The sequence below is a fragment of the Dipodomys merriami genome, unplaced genomic scaffold (assembly GCF_024711535.1).
Source record: "Dipodomys merriami isolate MVZ:Mamm:240054 unplaced genomic scaffold, mDipMer1.0.p SCAF_45, whole genome shotgun sequence".
NCBI lineage: Eukaryota > Metazoa > Chordata > Mammalia > Rodentia > Heteromyidae > Dipodomys > Dipodomys merriami.
This window is the reverse complement of record NW_027206013.1, coordinates 9,754,318-9,766,338: the sequence shown is the minus strand read 5'-3', so window position 1 is coordinate 9,766,338 and position 12,021 is coordinate 9,754,318. Positions and strand designations below refer to the sequence as shown.

At 60.3% G+C, this 12,021-nt stretch overlaps 1 protein-coding gene across 1 annotated transcript; it reads left to right on the top strand.

Moving 5' to 3' along the window:
* Positions 1-1,809: 1,809 nt before the first annotated feature.
* Crybb2 (crystallin beta B2) lies at positions 1,810-10,058 on the top strand. The gene is made up of 5 exons (XM_069994799.1): positions 1,810-1,868; positions 4,839-4,957; positions 7,016-7,148; positions 8,243-8,385; positions 9,869-10,058. The coding sequence occupies exons 1-5, from the start codon at positions 1,815-1,817 to the stop codon at positions 10,035-10,037; spliced, it is 618 nt and encodes a 205-aa protein (XP_069850900.1). The 5' UTR covers positions 1,810-1,814; the 3' UTR covers positions 10,038-10,058.
* The last annotated feature ends 1,963 nt before the right edge of the window (positions 10,059-12,021 follow it).

Sequence of the window (12,021 nt, the reverse complement as noted above, 5' to 3'; positions counted from 1 at the left end):
GGATGGATGGGTGGATGGATGGATGGATGGGTGGATGGATGGGTGGATGGATGGATGGTGGATGGATGGATGGGTGGATGGATGGGTGGATGGATGGGTGGATGGATGGATGGATGGATGGATGGGTGGATGGATGGATGGGTGGATGGATGGGTGGATGGATGGATAGTGGATGGACGGTCAGGGGTGGGTGGACTCATGTGTTTTGCATGGGCAGGTGGAGGGGTAAATGTGGGGCTCTGGGGGATGCCCATCGTCTGTACCCAGCGCCCCTGAGATGCCTTTTGTGTTCCATGCCCCGGGGGGTGCGGTGACCGGGCCTGTGAACCTGGCACGGCCCTGTCCTGGCAGCCGGAGGGCTGATGCATGCAAAGCGGGCATCTCCTTGCCCATCCGCATGACCACCCTGGCGCGGCCGGTCTGACAGCTAATGACATTATTGTGTGGAGACAATGGCCGCGGGCATTTGCTGACCGCGCTTGGATGCGAAGCTAATCCCGCATTCTCGCCCTGCGCTCGGCGGGCACGCAGCGATCCCCGTCTTGGCATGGGCGCCGCTGGGGAAGGTATAAAGGCCACCGCCTGCCGCCGGGCTCCAGGGCACTCCCGGGGCTGGTGTTCGGGTACGCGGGTAAGCTCCCCTCCGCCCTCCTTCCCTCCCCTTCCCGGGGGCCCGCCTGCCTGTCGCCTAGAGGCCGGCTTGGGCAGAGACTTCAGGGCTGGCCCTGCCTCTCCTTCTTTGTGTGTCCTCACTCCTCCGCCATCACGGGGGATGGGGGGCCCTGGGCGAACGGCCTGGGGACCCCCTTATAAATATAAAGCCCTTGGCCAACACCCGCGTTCTCCTGGCCCGTGTGCGGGCAAATCCACGGAAGGTCTGGCGAGCCTGCCATCGGCGTTGATGGCTCCCGGGGCCGTGCCCCCACTCCCCGCCCCAGATGCCCCCTCTGTGGGCAGTCTTGGGGAATCGCATGTCTGGGGGGGCAGGTGATTCGGTGCCACCGAGCTCTGCCACGTAGCAGTGTTGAGCAGGGGTGGGGGTGGGGGTGCTGCGCCTCCAGGCGCCTCGGCCCCGCGCACAGATTCTCTGAGGCGCCGCTGCAGCCCCGTGTGCAGATGGATCAGGGAGGAAGGAAGGGAGCCGGGGCCGCCCAAGGTGGCAGGATCGCTGCCCGCGTTGGACAATGGAGCTTTGCCACCTTGAGCCTGAGGAACCTCCCGTAGCTGTGTGTGTGTGAGAGAGACAGACAGAGAGAGAGACAGAGACAGAGACAGAGAGGGGTGGGCTGGGACCCAGCACCCCACAGCTCCGAAGGCTGGATTCCAGGATGGACCAGCTCCCAAGCCATTGAACTGATTTTCTTCTTTCTGTGGGGGGGGGAGGCTGGGTGTGTGTGTGGGAGCCCTGGATTGATGGAGGAGTCCCCGTCCCCACCTGCCCCGGGCTGGCCTTCTATCCTGTCTCGGGTCTGGGTGTTGGGGAGACAGGCAAAGGCGCAGAGGGGAGGAATGGGGGGGGCAAGAGGCAGGGGTTCACTGTGGGCGCGGGTGGGGTGTGTCCCCCCGGGCTCTGCCTCTCCTTGGCAAGTGGGGGGCCGGGACCTCACCGGGGGCTCTAGTTGAGCCCCGCACTATTGGGGGACCCCACTCCCCGTCCGCCCAGTGCCGGTCTGGTCAGTCAGGAGGGAAGCCAAGGTTTGCAGGCAGCAGCCCCCTCCGAACGCCGTGTTCCAGGATGGGCTGGGAGCAGCGGGGTCCCCCGGGGTCCCACAGTTCTTGTGTTTTCCAGGTGACACCTGCACGGATACCCCACCATGGCTGCAGACCATCAGACCCAGGCGGGCAAGCCGCAGCCCCTCAACCCCAAGGTACTGGGGGGGAGGGGACGAGCAATCCTCCTACGGACTGTTTCCTTTCTGCCAGTACCCCTACCACCCCTTTTCCTCTCTGGGCCTCAGTTTCCCTGATCTGTGCACTGGGCTTGGTTCTATGTCCCTGTTGGAGATGGAGGTTAGCATGCGATATTCAGACCCGGTCCTGCTGTGTGACCCAGGGCCAGTCACTTGACCTCTCTGGGCCCTGGTTCCTGCCTCTGTCAGACTGACAGGCAGGGTGGCTGTGAAGAGGTGGAGAGATCAGGCTGAGCCTACACCTGGCCTGCCTTCAGTGCCCATCAGCCAGTGCCCGCCGAGAGCCCCCCTCCTAAGGAGGTGGGGTGGATCCTGGTGACCCCAGGCCCCTGCCAGCTGCCCCCCAACCCACTGCCTCTCTGTTATTCTGCTCCAGAGTGGGGTGGGGGGGAGGGTCCCACGAGGACTCCCCCCCTCCCCCCGCCATGTCTGCCTCCGTGCCTGACCTGGCTGGGCAGAGCTGGTCCAGCCCCCGCCTGCTCTGTCTGTCCTTTGGGCTCTGTGTGCTCAGAGGACAGACAGACAATAAGCAAACAAATACCAGGAGTGAGAAGTCTTCACAGGGTAAGAGTCTCCCCAGAGCCAACAGGGAGGGGGTAGGGAGGGGTCCCAGGCCCTCCGAGGAGATGACATGTGCACAGAGACCTGCCTGGAGATGTGAGGAGAACTGGAGGCAGAGGTCGATGAGAATCCTGGTAAGGGTGGTGAGCAGCATGTGCAAAGGCCCCGGGGTTGCTAGTGAGCATGGGTGGATCTGAGGAACAGCGCGAACAGGCTCTAAACTCATTTGAAGCTGTGAGCTTAATCAGAGCTTTCCAGAAGTCACATCACCAAAATAAAAAAAGGAAGAAAACCAACACAGGTGAAATGAATTTTCACCTAATAGTTTGTTCACAGTCACCACAAGCCGACTGTGAGCCTTTAATGGACAATTAACCTAAGAATTCCCCCTTCACACGACGTCTAAGGAAAGTAGATGTGGATTTTTCTGCTTACAGAACATCTTAACGTGGGCTGGCTTCCCCTGCTCACCAGCCACGTGGACCTGGTTGGTCATACCATATTCGAAACTGCAGGCTTAGAAGATTCAGCCACTTGGCAGGGGGTAGTGGCTCACACCTGTAATCCCAGCCACTCAGGAGGCTGAGATCTGAGGACCCTAGAAAGGTCTGAGAAAGGTCTCTCATCTTGGATGGGCCAGCAAAAACCTGGGCTGAAGGTGTGGCTCGGTGGTAGAGTGCCCGCCATGGAGCTAGCAAGCCTTGAGCAAAATGCAAGGCCCTGAGTTCAAACCTCAGTGGCACCAAAAAAAAACAAACCAAAATGCCTGGACAGTGTGGAAGATTCTAGATCCATCCTCATGGTCTTCAGAGGCAAATGCTGGGCTGGCTGCACTTCCTCAGGGCCAGCACCTCCCGGGCCAGGAACACCACAAACAAAAGCCCCCAGATGCTTCCAGATTGTTCTCTAAGGCTCGATCTTCCGCCCAGCCGATGGGAGAAGTGAGGCCCAGAGGAGTCAAGTTCTTCCTAGGGTTGCACAGCAGGTGGAGGCCGCCGCGCCCCTCTCCTGACCCCAGGCGGCCAGGTCAGCGAGCACCAGAGCTGGACAGACGGCCTGGAATGCAGGCCGCTCTCTGGGCTTCCTTTGTTCTGCTAATCTGGGGCTTGGCGCGGCCCCTGGCTGCCTCAGTGGCTCCGTGTTGTGCCCCCTCCCAGCCCGGGGCCCTGCGCTCTCTTCTCTCTCCAGAGGCCATGCTGGGGAGGTAGGGGCAGCCCTGGCCCCTGCTTCTCACGGGCCCTCCAGTCAGCACTTGGCTGGGAGTCGTCGGTGACTCTCTCGCTTCCTTTTGTTTTGTGGGGGGAGCCGTTCTGTTTCTCTGATGGAGGATCCCGGGGCTCCCTTCTCAGGGCTGCTGCCATGACTCGGAGTCATGTTCCTGGTAGGTCGCCCGGTGCAGTGCGGTGGCTCTGGCCTGTCATCCCGGCTACATGGGAGGCTGAGATCCAAGCATCGCAGTTCAAAGCCAGCCTGGGTAGGAAAGCTTGTGAGACTCCGATCTCCAATGAACCACCAGGAAGCTGGAAGCAGAGCTGTGGCTCACGCCGTAGAGTGCTAGCCTTGAACAAAAGAGCCACACAAGAGTACAGGATTCTGAGTTCAAGCCCCAGACTGGCATGCACAGACACACACAGACACACAGACACACACACATACATACATCTCAACCAAGGGCTGGGCAAGGTGCTATGTGTGTATCATCCCCAGCAACATGAGGACGCACTGGAGGAGGATGGCAGCTCAGGCCACCTGGGCCTGGGCAGACTGAGGACATGATTGAGTAATAACCAATGCTGTATGGTGTGGCTCAAGCGGTAGAGCACATAGAAGAAAGAGAAGGAGGAGGAGGAGGAGAGGGAGAGGGAGGAGAAAAGAAGGGAAGGAAAGAAAGAGGGAAGGAAGGAAGGAAGGAAGGAAGGAAAGGAGGGAGGGAGGGAGGAAGGAAGGAAGGAAGGAAGGAAGGAAGGAAGGAAGGAAGGAAGGAAGGAAGGAAGGAAGGAAGGAAGGAAGGAAGGAAGGAAGGAAAGGAGGGAGGGAGGGAGGAAGGAAGGAAGGAAGGAAGGGAGGCAGTAGAGGACTACCCCGGAGGGGTGGGGCTTAGAGGAAAGGCTCAGGTGCGCAGTTGTGCGCAGGTGCGTGTGTGATTCTACCAGGCCAGCTCTGGTGGGGGAAACGCTGTCTCCAGGCCCTCGGGCTCAGCGGCCCCCCCACGAGTGCCCTGCAAGCCGCTTCTGTTTTCTGCCTTAGAGCTGGAAGGTTGTGGTGACATCTCAGGCTGGGACTCCCTGCAGGTGCCTGGCCCCGGGCCCTTCTCCTCCCTGGTCGCCCTCCCCTCCCTCCCGTCACCGTCCTCCCTTCCCGTTGCAGATCATCGTGTTCGAGCAGGAGAACTTCCAGGGCCACTCGCACGAGCTCAGCGGGCCTTGCCCCAACCTGAAGGACACGGGCGTGGAGAAGGCGGGCTCCGTCCTGGTGCAGGCCGGACCGTGTGTACAGGGCTGGGGGGCTGGGGGCGGGAGTTCCCTCTCTGAGCCCGTAGATGCCTGACTTAGGGGGTCAGGATGTGGGGGGTCTGGCGGCCTTTGGCAAGCACTGATGCTTTGGGAGCAAACAGCACTGGGTTTGAATCTCAGCCGCACACTTGGGGGTGGAGGGGTGTCCCTGAGAGGAGGGGAGTTATTAGGCCTTTTTATTTGGGGGGGGGTGGGAAAACTGTTGCCCCTTGTGGGGTGTGCTTCCCAGACACATCCTGGATGTTTCTAGAACGGCCATTGGATATGTCTCGAATGGCCGGACTCTGGCTGTGGGCTTGTCTCTCCCTGGGGAGGTTCACAGCCGGAAGCCCCAGCTTGGAGCCCCCCGCGTCTCCGACCCAAGCCCTCACAGATTTCAGGGCACATCGGGGGCTCAGGTCTGTGAGGGAGGGGGTGTGTGAGCTCAGGCCCCATCTTCTGTGGGATCCTCAGGAATGGGGGGACCCGGGACCCCCAACAGCTGAGGAGAGTGGAATACTGGGGTCCAGGCTGACCCGCACCTCGCCTTGAGGTCCAGGGGAACTTGCTGAGGACAGGGTCCCATGGGTGTAGCCTGGGAGATGCGGGACCCCCAAGGGAAATGCCCCAGTGGTAGGTGGCACCCCAGGCCCCCCTTTCTGGACAAATGAAGCCTTGCTCATAGGAGTGCTGTTATCTGAGTTTTCATTATCTTTCAGTCATTTTAAAAATATTTTTGTCAGTCCTGGGGCTTGAACTCAGGGCCTGGGCGCCGTCCCTAAGCTCTTTAGCTCAAGGCGAGCTCTCTACCACTTTGAGCCACAGTGCCACTTCTGGTTTTCTGCTGGTTTATTGAAGAGTCTTGCAGACTTTCCTTCCCTGGGCTGGCTTCAAACTGCGACCCTCAGATCTCAGCCTCCTGAGTAGCGTGAGCCATTACAGCCCGCTGCTTTAGTTATCTTTTAACATTTTGGTGGCTGTATTTCTCCAACATGATTTACCTGAGGTGTTTTGGTGTGTGTGGTTGGTTTGGGGGCGGTTCTCGTGGAGCTCATACTGGCTGAATGAATGCTCTGCCCCAGACGTCCCAAACCTCTCAGATTTTCCACACCTTTCTTTCTGAAAATATAAATCTTAAAATTTTAAGATCAGTATCACTTTGTTTTGACTTGGGTTTTGTTTTTTTCATTTGTCTTTGACCCACACTGGCCTCAGACATGGAATCTTCCTGCTTCAACCTCCTGAGAGGCATGATTAAAGCAAATAACCATTGTTTATTGTTCAAAATTAATATGTGAAATTAAGGATTTAGAGCACCACACAGACGCCAACTTTACCATTCAAAAGTACTCATGGTGATGATTTTGGAGTAAATGTTGCCTTTTTACTATGTATATAGTTAGAATTTCTTTTAAGCCAAAAATTGCCAGATGCTGGTGGCTCACGCCTGTCATTCTAGCTACTCAGGAGGCTGAGATCTGAGGCTCACAGTTCAAAGCCAGCCCGGGCAGGAAACTCCATGAGACTCTTATCACCAATAAACCACCAGAAAAGCTGATAGTGGCGCTGTGGCTCAAGTGGTAGAGCGCCGGCCCTGAGCAAAACAGCTGAGGGATGGCGCCCAGGCCCTGAGTTCAAACCCTAAGACCGGCATGATAAACAATCAGCTCGTGGTATGTGTGAGGTTTTGTAGAAAGTTCGAGGACTCTGCAGGGAGGGCCGGGGTGCGGCTGGGAGCCTGGGCTTGGTGGGGATTGGCTGGTGTTGCCGATTCCACCAGGTCCACCAATCCCACCGATTCGGTTTTGGTTTGTGTTCTGAGGCTGGCTCTGAGCCTGGCCGCGCCCGTGCCGTGCGCGCAGGGGAAGGGTGTGAGTAGGCATCGGTGAGCGGCAGTTTGTGGACCCTGTCCTTATGGGCTCTGGGTTGACGGCAGCCAGGCCCCAGGTTCTGGATAAGGATAATGGGGTTTCTCCTTGCTGGGCGATGCAGAGGTTGGGCCCTGCCCGTGCGGATGCCTGACCCGCACCCCCCCTCCCTCCCCCTCGGCAGCTGGGTGGGCTACGAGCAGGCCAACTGCAAGGGCGAGCAGTTCGTGTTTGAGAAGGGCGAGTACCCCCGCTGGGACTCCTGGACCAGCAGCCGGAGGACCGACTCCCTCAGCTCCCTGAGGCCCATCAAAGTGGTGAGCTCACTGCTTCCACTCACCCTGGGTGCCTCGGGGCCAGGTACTGGGGCAGGGGGGGGCACCTGGCTGACCTTACCATGTCCTCCGAGGGAAACTCCTCAAGGTGGGCCTCCCCAGCCTCCATCCCGCGCTGGCTCCCTTCACAGGAAGTGGACGTGGGATGGAGGAATCCTGTCACAAAGCAGCTGCTCCACAAACAGCCATGGGAATATTAAAAGATGGGTTGGGGGCCAGTGGCTCACGCCTATAACCCCAGCTACTCAGGAGGCTGAGATCTGAGCATCAGGGCTCAAAGCCAGCCCAGGGTGCATGAGACTCCTATCTCTAACCACCAAAAAGCCAGAAATAGAGCTCAAGTGGTAGAGGGTCAGCCTTGGGTAAAACAGCTCAGGCACAGGCCCTGAGTTCAAGCCCCAGGACCAACACACACACACACACGCACGCACGCACGCACGCACGCACGCACGCACGCACAGAGTAATCTGGGTGTTCCACACCAGAACTTCCAAAACCTCTTCCCTCCTGATTCTTTTTCTTTAAAATTTAAATTGTTATTATAAAGGTGATGTACACAGGGGCTACAGTTATGTAAGTCAGGCAAAGAGCACATTTCACCTCTTCCTTCCTTCTCTCCCAGATTTTCCCTCCCACCCCCACCACAAGTTGTATAGGATCCAGTGAGTACCACAGCTGCATTTGTTGACCCTTTGTCCCTTCATTTTGGTCCTGATTCTTACTAGAGTGTGAGGTGTTGAGGAGCAAAGGCTCAGCAGTGCCCTGCTATTCTCTACCAACCATCCTTCTAAGCCCGGCCAGCTCCCCTCCCGGCCTGTGGAAGGCTGGTCCACATTGGCCTTGGCACACACCCAGGGCAGGGATCCCGCGTGACTGGCCCTTCTGCTTCCAGCTGTGTGACGTTGGCCAAGGCTCTTTACCTCTCTGAGCCCCCATCGGCTCATAAAAGTCGCTGAGAGGCTGCAATGACTAAAGAGCCATATCTGGGGAGCATGAGGGTGGAGAGGGCAGCGGCTGCCACTTAGAGAAGGGGGAGGGAACCCCTCTTCACCTGTCGCCACCCCTCCTCCCTCCAGGACAGCCAGGAGCACAAGATCACTCTGTACGAGAACCCCAACTTCACGGGGAAGAAGATGGAGATCGTGGATGACGACGTGCCGAGTTTCCACGCGCACGGCTACCAGGAGAAGGTGTCGTCGGTGCGCGTGCAGAGTGGCACGTGAGTGCTCCCTCTCCCCCCCCCCCCCCAGCGCGGGCCAAGGCCCGGCCGACCCCCCTCCCCACGGCCCACAGCGCGGGCCAAGGCCCCAGGGGGCCGTCGGAAGTTCTTCCCAGGCCGGGGTGCTGGGGGCCACGGGGTACGTCGAGGCAGCGGCGTGGGATGGCGCGGCCTGGCCACGGGAGGCGCGCGCATGCCGGCCCAGCTGCTCAGGGGGCCGGGACCTGAGGGTTGTGGTTCGAAGCCAGCCCGGGCAGGAAGGATGGCGCCGGGCCAGCTGTGCGTCCCCGGTGCCCCGCGCCTCCCACCCGGCCCCGCGCACCCCAGTGCCCCGCGCCTCCCACCCGGCCCCGCGCACCCCAGTGCCCCGCGCCTCCCACCCGGCCACGCGCACCCCAGTGCCCCGCGCCTCCCACCCGGCCACGCGCACCCCAGTGCCCCGCGCCTCCCCGGTGCCCCGCGCCTCCCCGGTGCCCCGCGCCTCCCCGGTGCCCCGCGCCTCCCACCCGGCCACGCGCACCCCAGTGCCCCGCGCCTCCCCGGTGCCCCGCGCCTCCCCGGTGCCCCGCGCCTCCCCGGTGCCCCGCGCCTCCCCGGTGCCCCGCGCCTCCCACCCGGCCACGCGCACCCCAGTGCCCCGCGCCTCCCACCCGGCCACGCGCACCCCAGTGCCCCGCGCCTCCCACCCGGCCACGCGCCTCCCCAGTGTCCTGGCACGGCACAGGCCCGGCCTGCGCTCACCGCCACCCGCGCGGAACTCCCGACAGCGTGGCCGCGCTACGAGTGGAGGCTACCCTGGCTTGTGTAGGGACAGGGCGAGAGAAAGTCTGCGCATGCCCACTGAGCATAGTCACCGTCCTGAGCCTTCCATGATAGAGTCTGTGCATGCCCACTGAGCATAGTCACCGTCCTGAGCCTTCCATGATAGAGTCTGCGCATGCCCACTGAGCGCGGTCACCGTCCTGAGCCTTCCATGATAGTCTGCGCATGCCCACTGAGCATAGTCACCGTCCTGAGCCTTCCATGATAGAGTCTGCGCATGCCCACTGAGCATAGTCACCGTCCTGAGCCTTCCATGATAGAGTCTGCGCATGCCCACTGAGCATAGTCACTGTCTTGAGCGGTCCATGATAGTTTGCGCATGCCCACTGAGCGCAGAGATGGGGGCCTATTTTCCACGGTAGAGTCTGCGCATGCCCACTGAGTGCAGAGCTGGTCTATTTTCCACGGTAGAGTCTGCGCATGCCCAGTGAGCGCAGAACCGCTCTCCCTTGAGGTTTCCATCCATTGCTTCGAGTTGTAGATGCAGAACGCGTGGACACAGCGGGCCGGGCCGAGGGCTGTGTGTGTGTATGCGCGTGCGCACGCGTGTGCCCGTCCCGGGCGCTGGCCGCGAGGCTCGGATCCCAGCCTCCCGAGCGGCGGGGCTGGGCGGGGAGGAGCAGGCCCGGCCCACCCCACACCTCTCCCCCCCCCCCCGCAGGTGGGTGGGCTACCAGTTCCCCGGCTACCGCGGGCTGCAGTACCTGCTGGAGAAGGGCGACTACAAGGACAGCAGCGACTTCGGGGCGCCGCAGCCCCAGGTGCAGTCGGTGCGCCGCATCCGGGACATGCAGTGGCACCAGCGGGGCGCCTTCCACCCCTCCAACTAGAGCCCCGCCCCGCCCCGCCCCGCCCCCCGGCGGCGCACCCCAGCCAGTAATAAAGCGTGCCTTGCAATGTGCCTGCTCTGGGTCTTCTGTCCACCGAAGGCCTGGTGAGAGAGACAGACAGACAGTCCTTAGCTGTGTGACATTGTCCACATTATGCACCTCTCTGAGCTTCTGTGTTTTCTGGTGGTGCCAGGCACTCTCCCTTGGTTAATGCCACACACCTCCAGCCGGGCTGTGGTCTTTCTTTTTGGAGGGGAGGTTCATGGAGATGGAGTCTCAGGGATTTTCCCCACCCAGGCTGGCTTTGAATCTCAGCCCTCTAGATCTCAGATTCCTGAGTAGCTAGGGTCACAGATGTGAGCCATGGTGCCCAGCTCCAGCCTGTGTTCCTTTACCAGACTCACAACTCCGGTTGCCTCTGAAGTAGCTGGCTTAGCTGACCTCCCAGGCCATGTGCTATGTGGACGATGAGCATAATCAGCCTCAGGGAGCAGGTGGCTGGTACTCCAGCCCTTAACCATGCATCCACTGGTGGCCATTTTCCTCATTATGAGGTAGGGGGTTGGTTGGTTTGTATGGGAGCCCAGAACTCACCATGCCACCCTACCTACCACCGCCTGCCTGTGTGTCTGTGTATCCCCTGGTCCCTCATTCATCCTTTGGCTGCTGGAGGCCTGGCTGCTAGAGGCCAGCGATTGGAGGCCGACTGCCTGTTTTGTAGGGCTGGGGGGATGGCAGCCAGGCATGTGGCTTTCCCAGAGCCCTGCCATCACCACCTGGGGAAGCCAGGAGAATGGCAGCGCCTCCTGGCACTGGCACGGTGCGGCTGGGGCCCCGGCCGTGGGTGCCCGTCTCTGGAGACTCGGCTTCTACGTGTCTACTGTGGGCAGGAGTTGGTGGTGTGTGTCTGGCTGGCTTCTCCCCAGCGTTGTTATCCATGAAGCTCCCCCGCACCCCCCCCCCACGCCGTTCCATAGGTTTGGGTGTGTTTTTTTCAGTAGAATGCAAACCCCAGGGCATGAGTGTATCCACTGCGTTATTTCTTAAACGTGTTAACACCTTGATCTTCACATTTAAAGGCTTTTTCTTGGAGCTGAGGGAAGGGAGGGGAAAATATGGAGGCCCTAGAGATTGAACTCAGGGCCTTCTGCTTGTGAGCAGGTGCTCTGCTCCCCGGGCCACGCCCCTCCGCCCTTGTGCTTTTCTTTGTGGAAGGTCTGGAGATGGTTGATGTGTTTAACTTGGGGTGATCCTTGGACCCTGATCTTCCCCGTCTCCTCCTCCTGAGTAGCTGAGGTGACAGGTACGCGTCGCCACACGCACCCACATGTCACATGTTCTTGCTGGAGGCGGTTTTGTGTGCGGTGGAACCCCCCAGGGTGCGGAACCACCCCCCTCCCCACAGGAGCTGGTTCCCATTTTGACCACCAGGTGTCAGCAAAGCGCCGTGTTCGCAGCTCCTGGCACTGGTCTTGATTGGAGCCGAGCCCTATCAGTCATCGAGGCCTAGCTGGGCGGGGCCACAGCCCCCCCTTATCTTCCCCAAGAGACCCAGACAGAGACTCCCCTCTCCACACCCCCACCCCAAGGCCAGGAAGGCTCTGCCCCCAGCGTGTGTGGAAGGGAAGACAAAAAGTAAGAGCTATAACTCTTGACCTTAGGAGAAGTTCCCAGACCAGAACTCTCAGGCCCACCTGGACACTAAAATCCAAGTTCCCAGCACCTGTCCTGAGTTAGCCAATCAGTACCTAGGATTTCTGGAGGGGGGGGCGGTTTCCACTCCCCTGTGCTGGACCAGCCCCCGGGACGGGGATGGAGTGCTGAGGCAGGCTTCCACCCTTCCGGCCTGGTGAGGGCCATTCACACAGGCCCGCGGGTGATGAACGCCCCTCCGTCTGACTTGTTATCCTTTTCCTGTAAAGGCTGGCAAAATGGAGCGGAGAGCGGGTAAATCTCCTCTCCCCACCAGTCCACAGAACACCCA